Source organism: Drosophila virilis, chromosome X (genome assembly GCF_030788295.1).
Source record: "Drosophila virilis strain 15010-1051.87 chromosome X, Dvir_AGI_RSII-ME, whole genome shotgun sequence".
In the NCBI taxonomy this organism is placed as follows: domain Eukaryota; kingdom Metazoa; phylum Arthropoda; class Insecta; order Diptera; family Drosophilidae; genus Drosophila; species Drosophila virilis.
The window spans coordinates 24,645,253-24,657,116 of NC_091543.1; the positions used below are offsets into that span (position 1 = coordinate 24,645,253).

At 40.9% G+C, this 11,864-nt stretch overlaps 1 protein-coding gene across 2 annotated transcripts; it reads left to right on the forward strand.

Moving 5' to 3' along the window:
* Window positions 1–213: 213 nt before the first annotated feature.
* On the forward strand, window positions 214–10,089 carry X11L. 2 transcript variants are annotated; one of them, XM_032440225.2, is made up of 10 exons: window positions 214–326; window positions 1,717–2,228; window positions 2,290–2,820; window positions 2,888–3,007; window positions 3,488–4,456; window positions 4,526–4,838; window positions 6,146–6,267; window positions 6,532–7,398; window positions 7,981–8,121; window positions 8,190–10,089. In XM_032440225.2, the coding sequence occupies exons 2-10, from the start codon at window positions 1,839–1,841 to the stop codon at window positions 8,259–8,261; spliced, it is 3,525 nt and encodes a 1,174-aa protein (XP_032296116.1). In that variant the 5' UTR covers window positions 214–326; window positions 1,717–1,838; the 3' UTR covers window positions 8,262–10,089. The 2 variants fall into 2 exon arrangements, with proteins under 2 accessions (XP_032296116.1, XP_002055288.1); XM_002055252.4 differs by having other exon boundaries at window positions 215–326; window positions 6,128–6,267; window positions 8,190–10,088.
* The last annotated feature ends 1,775 nt before the right edge of the window (window positions 10,090–11,864 follow it).

The following is an 11,864-nucleotide window of genomic DNA, read 5'->3' on the forward strand; positions in this document are numbered from 1 at the left end:
CGCGTCAAATTGCACGTAAAACAACAACAAAAAAATAACCACACACACTTAAAACGCGCGCAACGGGTCACGATCCGCGGTACGTCCGATTCGTTTGGTAGTGTGTTTTCTTCTGTAACTGACGGCGTTCGTTATCGAACATCGCATGCCCAATCACATTAAATACCGATACATCGGTTCACAACATCGATAAGTCTGTTCGTAGACATCGACTCAATACAAATTAATCGGAGGGGCTGTCCACCACTAACGGCTTCTTGGTTTTTTTTTATCGAGTTGTAAATGCATTTACTAGCACGAAGAAAGTGAATAAAATGTATTAAATGGTAATTTGCCGTGTGAAACATGCAAAATACATGACTGTTTGCAGAAGCCATGTGTGCCTATAGCGGAGATAATTGTTTTGTGCACAAATCGTAATGAAACACATTTATTGCGTGTCGACGGGCGAACTGCCACCCAAAAATATAGAAAATACGCATTGTTATGCTGCCCGTTGTTGTTGTTGTTGTTGCTGCTGCTTCTTTTGCTGGCGGGCAGGTTAAGTGTTGTTGTTGCGAGCAGTGCGGATAACGTCGTCCACGCAAAACCTTGCCAAATATATTGATTTTTAACAATACTCTATGCCAATACGACGCACACACACACACACATAAACACACACTTTGGTGGAGCAACACACGCGCACGCACGCACTCACACATTTGCATGTACATAGCGCTTTTTTGGTGTCATCTAATTCGCCATTTCTGGGCCCCAAAAGATAAGTAGAAGACGGTGACAGATGCTCGCATTGCAATCGCGGGGGACGGCAGTGTTACCCAAACACAAAACACCCGGCGGCCTGCTGCGTCCTTTGACAATTTGAGGACTGCTGTACAGTAAACATTTGCTATAGACAACAGTCATTCGCCATGACCCCAAAACGTATTCTCTATAATATATTTGCTGTTCTAACTGACATTTGCGTTGCATGTACTACTATACAACAAAGTGCAAGAAAAACAAGCTAAGTGCTGGCTCAGTTAAAAAGCAACGAATGTGCCGCCGTTCTGTGATAATGTGTTATTCATAGCGAGCGCACACTGTAGTTAAATTGGCTCATACATACGCAGACTGTAACGCCTTTGTTTCTGCTGCAGCATCCTGTCGGCTGCACGAACAATTTTTGGAGGCCAAGTTTACGTGCGCAAATCCACAAAACATTACACACACACACACTGAGCGGCATAAGTTTGCTCATACGTGTGTAATTTGATGCGCACAAACAGTGCTGTCAACTGCCGCCTTAAAAAAGTAGCTGTATCCGTTGCTCAAAATAGCTAAAAATAGCTGAATAAGCTTTCTGAGTACAAATTGGCCGCAACTACTTGTCATTGACATAGCCAAAAACAGCTAAATCAGTAAAATGTCATCATTTTTCTGTCTAATGACCTCTGAAAATAGCCACATTTAGCCAAAAAATAGCTGAATAGGCAACACTTCTGACAAACATCAAAGTGCAGCCAATTTGTGCATTGATTTTTGTGCACAACTCCAAGCGCTTAACAAAAGCAACAATAACAACAACAACAACAACAACAACAATTGCATCAGCTGGGCCGCTGCATTTACAGTGATTCAGACAGTTTATAGTATTAGATCATCAAACACACAAAGAGAGGTGTGCACATATAATTTGATATGCTAATCTCCGAGCTGTTTTATATTTTGCAGGCAACAGACTCCAAGCGTAGCATGCCAGCAGCAGTTGAGATTACCACCGGCTGCTGAAAGGTAGCCTTTACTCAAGCGCCACAAAGCGCTGTGTCAACTTTAGTTAACTAGCAGCGTTCGCGATGAACTCGTGCAGCGACAGCAGCAACGACTCCGTGGAGCCAAATGTGAATCATGTGGCTGGCGCTCATACGGAGCTGCACATGAACTTTAGCGCCGCTTGCAAGCCAGCTTCACAGGAGCGCTACGTTTGGGAGATGCGTACACGTAGCCCGAACGTGACGCCAGCCAGCACCGTGCTGAACTCACCGGATCTGAATGCTGAGCTTCAGTATGCGCCCATGCATCATCATCAGGCATTTGAGCAGGTGTCCCCGTCTAATCAGATGCCTGGAGGATACCTGGGGACACAGCAGCAACAGCAGCAGCAGTCGGCATACTATTACCAGCGGCCTCATCCACATCAGATACGCGTGGGCCGCAGTCCGGGCAGCAGCCAATTTGAACCGGAGGTAACTCATGACAGCATTCTGCATAGCTTTGAACTGTATCCATTTATGCTTACATCCATAGGGCATAGCAAGTCCCGGCTCGCCAACGGATGTGGGCAAAGCCGATGGCCAGTGTTTGCGGGACGGCGAGATTGTTGTGTTTGATGACATCGACACCAACTGGATAAACAAATCAGCGCCACTGGCCCCAGAAAGAGGCAGCAACGAGGATGTGCTGAAGGTTACCAAAATGATTGGCCAACTGCCCATAGCCGAATATGAGGGCTCACCGCGTCGTTTTGGCAATCAGCAAGCGTCCGCCAAGGGCGCTGGCATTCCGAAACGACCGCCCGGTTTTCCGCAGCGTGTCTCACCTGTCAAGCAGCGCATGGATAATAATGTAAAGGCATCCGTTGGCAATCTGATTGATTTGCTCGATCATGAGTGTACGCCAACAACAACGGCAAACTCTAAGACGCCCACTTTTGACTATCTGTACGAGTTCTCTGAGACTCGCAAAGTGCTCGAGGAGTTTTTCAAAGGGAATCCCGAGGACGACGAGAAGCGGTTTACAGACTATGCAACGGAAAGTGGCGACGATGTGGCCAGTTCGGTGAGTTTTTTAAAATTTATTATAACTCAGCTCGAAATTAAAATGTTTTTTTTTTTTCTGCCCGCAGGACATACAGCCGCGCGTGTGCGATGTGGATAAACATATCGAGCAAGCTTACATTGGTCAGCGTCTAGCTAGAATACCCAAAGACGAGCTCTACATGGTACATCGCTCGCCCAGGATACAGGTGAGTCGGCCGTCCATATATTTCGAAATACCAGTCAGTGTCCGACTATATATATATATATATATATATATATAGACAGTATGCTATTGCGCTTATTGAAACGTTATATCTTTAAATTATAATCTGAGTAAAAATGGCGATGACAGTCTTTTGCGATATTCCATCAATTCGCGGTTTGCCTGACGTTCTGTTCACAGATAGAATTCTTCAAAACTCTCACTCTTAATGTGACTCACTCCTTCCGAAATGGGGTCTGTGCCATTTTCATAATCTCACGCTATTTATATAAATGGTTATTTTAGATGTTTCGTTTAAGTAATTCAAATATCGCCTTTCCATTATGAGAGCGCATTCGATAGGTAAATACGAGTGTCTGTTAGGGTACTTGGCCTCAAGGGACGTAGGGTATATTCCAGTCGGGCATGCTTGACAATATTGTTATGGATTTTCTTGCCTTTGCTAATGAATACTCGTTCACAGTCTAACGAGCACAATGCCTACCAGGAGCACAACGATATCGAGCTGTATATCGATTCCAACAGCCGCAGCAGCGGCGACCTGGCCGACACTGAATTGGAGGCGAATCTGCGTCGGCACTCGCGTAACTTTACGCTATCGCCGGAGACAACAGATTACGACTCGAACTGTGGCGATTTGGACAGCCTATCGAATGATATAAACTGCACCACAACCGACTATGGTAAGCTCTATACAAGTATGCCGGTGCTGGAGGATGGACTCAGCAGTGGCCATGCCTCCGATACAGAAAACAATGTATCCGTCGTCTGCGACAAGCAACAGTCACAGTCACAGGCACAGCCACAGCAACCTCAAACGCAGCTTCAGTCGCAGCAGCAGCCTCCGCAAATTAATCATGAGCACGAGCACAATGGCAACAGCGACAACGAGCGGCTGCAAATCGAATACAACGGCACCACAGTCATAGCTACAGTAACAGCTATAGATGCCGCGCAGCCGAGTGACATTGTGAGCACGCCCTCGCCTCTGCCGGCAACGCCAACGGTCACGCCCTCGCCAGTGCCGTGCGAAGAGCCGGAACCGGAGCCGGAGCCAACGGCAGAGCTTGAGCTGAGCGCTGGCAATAATGCTGATAGCGACAGTCCCGCAGAAACACACTACAGCCCAGTATATGCGGCTGCCATGGCAGTGACAGCCAGCAGCAAGCCAGCTGCAGCAGCTGCAGCCCCAGTCGAGATACAAGAGGCAATGAAAGAGATACGCTCAGCACTGCAGCGCGCCAAAACACAGCCGGACAAGCTGAAGTTTTGCGACGAAGTGCTGCCCGTGGATCCAGATTCGCCGGTTTGGGTGCCGCGCAAAAGTGCAACAACGACGGCAACGGCTGCCACTCGGCACGATGAGGAGGAAGCCGACACGGATCTGGAGACGGATCGACTGCTTGGACAGCAGGATTTCTTTGCCGAACAAGTATGCGCAAGCTGATTTATAAAGATTCTCAGCAAAATTGATTGGCCAATTTTATTTCATAATTTGTAGACAACGGCACTTGTGGGTGCCGCCGACAGCAATGCCAACGGACTGGTCAATAACAACGGCGGCAGCGCAATCATCAGCGACAACAACAACAGCAATCCCAAGCCGCAAACCTATTCATCGGCCACCATACGGCAGGGCATTGGCACCTCGTTGACGCCCAACTCACCGGACATTTGCCAGATTGTGGGCAATGCGGATGTATCGATAAGTTCGCCGGAGAAGCTGCAATATACAAAGAGTCCAACGGGCTCCATCAAATCGCTCAAGGAGACGGCCAACAGCGATAAGAAAACCCATTCACGGAACAAAGAGGGTACGTAGTGTACGTGTGTGCGTGTGTGTATGTCTGTATGCACTTGTGTATGTTGTGTGGTTGTGCGTTTTAAAACGCCCCCATCAAAAAACCAAAAAAAAAAAAAGCGATCAATGATCAATTCATTTCGTTCTGTGTTCTCTTCTCAATCAAATTTTGACTTTCACATATTTCTGCTGCATATTGAAATTTTCATTTATGTGTTTGATGGTGTAATGCCTGCCATGTAAGTGGACGTGCTCTCTCTTTGTCTTCTATCTATCTGTCTCCCTTTCCTAGCCTAAGTTAATATAGTTTGTCAAGTTATAGAAAATATATATTAATATCATAAGAGAACTGTTGGGCCAGACAAAAGGTTTGGCAAGTATAAGGATTCCTAAGGCTACAAGCGCCATAGATTGGTTTTGTTAAAATAAATATAAAAAAAATATATATGTATAAAATTAAAAAGAAACAAGAGAGATTTGCTTCTTTCGACACGCCAAAAATTAAATACCCTTGTAGATACATGAAAGTGAAGTAATTGCTGTGCTTGGTCAGATATTTGATTGATGAGTCTTTATAGCACGTGTGTTCTCCCAAGCTTTCTTCATATCATAGCATATCTATATGGTATAGATTCCCTTTTCTGCCGTCAGAGCAAATGTAGCAGCGCGATCTGAACTTAATGGGAATTGTTATTTGGAAGTTTCTTGAAAAACATTTTCTTTTTGAAATGATTAAAACCAAACTTAACAAACTGATCTGTATATATGAGGGTACTTAGGGCTACAAACAGAACATATTACAATTGAGGGCTTTTGGAAAAGGGATAATCCGTATAGTTCTGTAAGTTCTGTAGTTCTGTAGGCTTGATCAAGAGTTAGAACTCAAAGATAGAGTGACAGCCTAAAAGACCATGTAGGTCGCAATGTAGGAAGCTATAAATATTAGTTACAGCGAACTGAAATCTTATTTAGCCACTTTAGCATATTATATTAGTATACATGTGTGCTGGGATATTATAATCTTTGGCTGGTCTATTATAACTATTCTCTCATGTTGGTCTTGTATTCATGCCAAATCAGAATCACTGTCTAAATCTTGTGCTGAGCAGTTCTCTTTTGTCAACATCAGTTTATAAAATTAAATTAAGTGCACTTTATTCAAAACAACTACGCAAATTAAATTGAAGCCGCTTTTATTTATTCGCATGCTTTATGTTTATATCTAGTTCATTTATTTATCCGAAACATGCCCAAAACTAAATGATTTTTTGTTATTTTTTTTTATTTGTTAACCTTGCGTAGGTTTCTTGGAACCCAAAGTGCTAATTGAGGGCGTTCTTTTTCGCGCCCGCTATCTCGGTTCCACGCAACTGGTGTGCGAGGGTCAGCCGACCAAGTCGACACGCATGATGCAGGCCGAGGAGGCCGTATCTCGCATAAAGGTGTGTACCTTCAGCTCTGTGTCAATATATGCAGTTACGCTCCATTTAGAATATGCTCGGTAAATTGTTGCTCTTTGTCTATAATGCGTCTTGCTTTTCTCGTCCATGCCCTTCAAAAAAATAAAATAAAAACCCATGCTGCTCACTCCTCGATATATTTAGGCTTTGGTAAGCAACCAATACAAAATAAACACCTAAAAGCCACAACTTGGGTCTAGTCAGAGGTAAACTTATTGGATTTTTGTTGTGTTTCTTTGTTGTCAGGCGCCAGAAGGCGAAAGTCAGCCAAGCACCGAGGTGGATCTGTTCATATCAACCGAGAAGATAATGGTGCTAAATACGGACCTCAAGGAAATCATGATGGATCATGCCCTGCGTACCATCTCCTACATAGCCGATATTGGTGATCTGGTGGTGCTAATGGCACGTCGACGCTTCATACCCAATGGTGGCGGTGTAGTCGTTGACTCGCTGTCCACTCCGAGCCCTGCCGATACCATCGAGGGCGAGCCCTTAAAGGAGAACAACAGCAGCGCCAACAAGGAGGGCGGGGGTTCATCCAACAAGCACAACCGCACGCCCAAAATGATATGCCATGTATTTGAGAGTGACGAGGCACAGTTTATAGCACAGTCCATTGGTCAGGCCTTTCAGGTGGCCTACATGGAGTTCTTAAAAGCCAACGGCATTGAGAACGAGAATCTGGCCAAGGAAATGGACTATCAGGAGGTGCTTAACAGCCAGGAGATATTCGGAGATGAGCTCGAGATATTTGCTAAGAAAGAGCTGCAGAAGGAAGTTGTCGTGCCCAAGGCCAAGGGTGAAATTCTTGGTGTTGTTATCGTTGAGAGCGGCTGGGGTTCCATGCTGCCGACGGTGGTTATTGCCAACTTGATGTCTGGCGGCGCAGCCGCACGCTGTGGCCAATTAAACATTGGCGATCAGCTTATAGCCATCAATGGCATGAGCCTTGTCGGCTTACCTCTATCCACCTGCCAGAACTATATACGCAATGCCAAAAATCAAACTGCCGTCAAGTTTACCGTTGTGCCCTGTCCTCCTGTCGTTGAGGTTAAGATTCTGCGTCCCAAGGCGCTCTTTCAGCTGGGATTCAGCGTGCAAAACGGCGTGGTATGTTTAAATAATTCAATAACTACATAATTTATTTACTAGAAGTAAATGCGACTCTTTGTCCTAACTGACTGAGCCGCAGGAACATTGGTGAAAAAGATTGGGTGAAAAACTTTCTAATGGTATTTTCCCAAATTCATCTGGCACGTGTTTCACACTTTCAAAGTTTATTTGGGTATAGCATCTATATTCGTCCGATCGACTTCTAACTGAGCAAACAAACGTAAAATCTCCATGACAACGTCTTTAGGGACTTTGGATATTTCACCCGCATCTGTGGGCTTGTGAAAATGGATTAAAGGAAACTTGTATTTACCATACAATGCAGCTAAAACTGCCCAAAGATATTTATGAAAATCATTATAAGTTGTATTTCACACGTTTCGCAAAATCCACCCACGCCCTCCTTTGTATCTAATGGTAACGTGGACGACAGACAGTTCATTTTTGGCTTGGTCACCCTTTTAATAATATCATTTATTTCAAATAATGGGTAGACAAGTGATGTCTCAATTTGCAGAAATAAACAGCTTTACCCAAAATGTCATAAGTAATATCATATTTGTTCCGTATGCGTTGCAGATTTGCAGCCTGCTGCGCGGCGGGATCGCAGAGCGAGGCGGTGTGCGGGTTGGCCATCGCATCATTGAGATTAACAACCAGAGTGTGGTGGCTGTGCCACACGATACGATTGTCAAGCTGCTATCCTCATCTGTGGGCGAGGTACGCCATTAGCACTATCATATTATTTCACATAAAGCAGAAGTTAAAAACTTTTAATTCGCTTACAGATTTTGATGAAAACCATGCCCACGTCTATGTTTCGTTTGCTAACCGGCCAGGAGACGCCAATTTATATCTAATTAAAGTGTTACATAAATATGCTCATGCACCTCCCAGCACACACACACACACACACAAACACTAAGAAAATTCGTATGTCTGTTGTTAATGCAGCCCCAGCATACCTGGATTAAATTATACAAATGGAGGACTTTCATTTAGGCAAGCAAAATACACTCAAACAAATGAAACTTTTTGAAATTACGATAAAGGAAAGGAAAAAGAAACTACTCATACTTATAACTAATTAAACTAAGCACTCACAGAATAGAGCGTACTTACTACAGCTTTGCTTTATTTACTTTTGTTCAATTGTTTATTTTCTCTATGTACATGAAAAAGACTGAATTTTATGTTTTGCGTACACGTGTGTGTGCATGGGTGAGAGTGGGTGCGAATGTGCAGCTGACTTTTAGCGAAAATTGTCAAAAACAAAATCAAATACTGGAATTTTAAGCGTATTTAATTTTGCAAATTTTGAACATTTACATCTAGAGCGAGATGCAGCAAGAGAATAAAAACCAGATAGAAAGAGAAAGGTGCAGGTTTGTGAGTGTGGAGTGCGATGCGTGAGCGAAAGAGTGAGAGTGAGAGTAGCTGATATAGGGAGATGGAGGCAATACTCTATAAGAATTTAATTTCAGTTGCCAACGCGTTAGACAGACAGCAATAATTTATGATATATGACTGTATAATTTAAAATTAATTTTATTAACTACATTTATAATTTGCAGTTATGCCAAAAATCAAATATTCGTTTTACGATTAAGATGCGATGAGATTTCGTTGAATTGTTTCTTAATTCATTCTTTTTTTTTTTTTTGATAAATTTATATATATGTATGTATAGTTAATACTATTAACGCATTATTGTACTGTATTTAAATGAATGTCAAATACTTATTATAGTTTAAGTGATGCCTGTTATAAGCGAACAGTAAACAAAACGAAATGCATTTAAGTAAACGTCGTCAAAATAATGTGTATACATATACAATAAATGTGCAATGCGAAATTTGCAATGTTTTTCGATTTATGCCATTTAATGAACAAGCAACTGCAATACAAAATTTATACAAAATTTAAAGCAAAGAATAACAGTAATATGAAGAACAATAAAATGTGCATTGAATAATTTCTGTTAAGCTAAACAAATAGATAACAAAACATAACATACATATATTAAAGAGAGCTTATTTTTGCTATAATTGACAAAACAGCACCAGATGGAAAAGTTAAACGCAAAGTATTTAAGTATTATAACAAATGAAACCAGCATACAATTATGTATGCACATAATTATTAATTAATACCAATTGAAAGGTAAATGAGAGTATTTCAAATATTGCTAATAGTGCAGGTAATCACAAGTTCATATGTATACAAGTATATTTATACAAATATATATATCTATATATATGTATATATAAATTTATAACTTTGTGGTTCGCAATGGCATTATTTTTGCAAACACACAGCCAGCGTCGAGCAAGCAAGTTAAATATTAAATTTATAGATACAATTAACAAATAGCTCATGTATACAAAACACGTTATTATAAAACTCTATTGCTATACGCCTAAACTAATTAACTATCACAGTGTATACTATCTCTAATACTATTTATTTATTTACACCAAATCGAAAAACAAACCACACAATTTGAGTCCATCAACATAAACAATTCGAAATCGGTCTGAATGCCATTCAGGTGAAGCGCAGCTTATTTTGCCATTTAAATAAACAAAAAATGAAACACAATATAATGCAAAAAACGGAATAATAACAAATTTAAATTGTAACTCGGCAAAAAATGACATTAAATTAAATACATACAAAATACATTACATATTTATTAATTAAATGCAAATTAAGTGTATTTTTTTGCTGGTGCTCAAAAAAAAGAGAGATTTAACAAGAAGTGTTGCGAAAAGAATATTGAATATTTTATTGTTGTATCTAAAGAATATCTACAACTCCTTTTTTGATTAGTTTAGTATATTGTTTCTCTCTTTAATTGAGTTCTAATATATAAGAAAACAAGTCCTCAAACTTGAACATGTTAGTTGTTCGTGAGAAAGTTAAGTCACACGCAGACCAAATCTTACTTGATTTACTGCCACGTTGGAATTGAATAAGAAAAAAGTACGCAGTAGAGTTAGTTAGTAAAAATTTGATGTAGAAACGTAACATGCAAATTCTCATGTTTACGAATCTGTGTAACTTATGCCAGGCGCAAGGCTGTCAATGCGGCCCTTAACCCAAGGGACATTTCAACGTTTCCAGCTGCAGTGCAGGGCGTTCGGAAGATATAACAAGTTTTGCATCAGCAGCTGGCCTTAAGTTGATTACCGGCAATAGACTCGTTTGAGGCTGATGCAAATTTTTGTTGGAAACGTGTAACTTGTTTCAACACTCGATACCTATTAAAACAAGCAAGAAGTGCTCTAGTCGTGAGTACCCGATTGAGAGACACCCTAAACTCAGCATCCAGCTGCCGTAACGATGAAACACAGGCTATTTCTTTGCGCTTCTTTTCCTTTTGCCCCATGGAAAATGCATTCTTAAATAACTTCGAAAAAGTTTCTTTCTTAAAAGGTTTTCAGATTTGAAGCAAACCTTCCTTTTCTACACTGCACAAAGTAATACATAGAAAAATTGATCTCGCATTCACAATAAATATGTTCCAGCAGGATAATTAATCTATCTTAAAAGTTCAACTACGACTCGGCCAGAGTATAGGGCATCTCCTAGCTGAGCAGTCTCGTTTATAGCTATTTTATTTGTTTTTTTTTTTGCGCTTTCAATTTTGTAGCTGGACGAAAATTGTAAAACTTGTTCTGGATTGCAGGCAGCTACATACGTGTCGGACATCATAGACTTAAAAATTGCAAACAAAAAAAAAATAAAAAAAAATAAAAACAAACACGTGTGTGTGTGCGGAGGTAAGCGCGGGCGTGCGAATATCGAAGTAAAGGCGAAATCGCAGTAGCGTTTTTTTTTTTATAGTCGCCAACTTGGCACATGTCGCTTCTCTTTGCCGGTGTTGTAAGTTTTGATTTACGATGGCCGAAAAGTTAAAAATTGTTTTCTCGTAATTCTGTAGCTTTGCAGATATCAAGTTGCTTTCAACATAAGTCCTGGTCCACAATGTGTCAGCCTTAGCCTCCAAATAAATTAATAAAATGTTATTATTTACACTTTTTGAATGAGAACTTCAGCTCTGGCGCAAGCCACTATATTCTATGCGATTTTTATGATTTCTGTATAATGTTTAGTAACATATTTTTACAGTAAGATTTAATTGGTTTGGCAAAGTTGATAGGCCTTTCACTAACTGTCTTGCATTCTCTTTGCAACTCTCCTATTTATCGCCTTTCTATGCGATTTTCATGGCGTTTTTCTTAAAGTTCTTTAGATACATTCAGAAGGGTCTTAAAATGATTCAGATATCATGATATATATGCCTATACTTGCAGAGGTGGGATTAATTGTAAAACATAAAGAACACATTTAAGTACATGTACGAATATTGTACATATTTGCCGTATTTTTTATGCATACTCACAATTCATATTTGCGGCATTTTTGAGACTCGCCGCTGGCTTTTTATGGCTATTATC

Bases quoted from the DNA above. Each gene is read 5' to 3' on its own strand.
- X11L (XM_002055252.4), top strand. From the start codon at position 1,839: ATGAACTCGTGCAGCGACAGCAGCAACGACTCCGTGGAGCCAAATGTG. The intron at 4,457-4,525 runs GTATGCGCAAGC...CATAATTTGTAG, and splicing joins AGGATTTCTTTGCCGAACAA to ACAACGGCACTTGTGGGTGC. The intron at 8,122-8,189 runs GTACGCCATTAG...ATTCGCTTACAG, and splicing joins TATCCTCATCTGTGGGCGAG to ATTTTGATGAAAACCATGCC.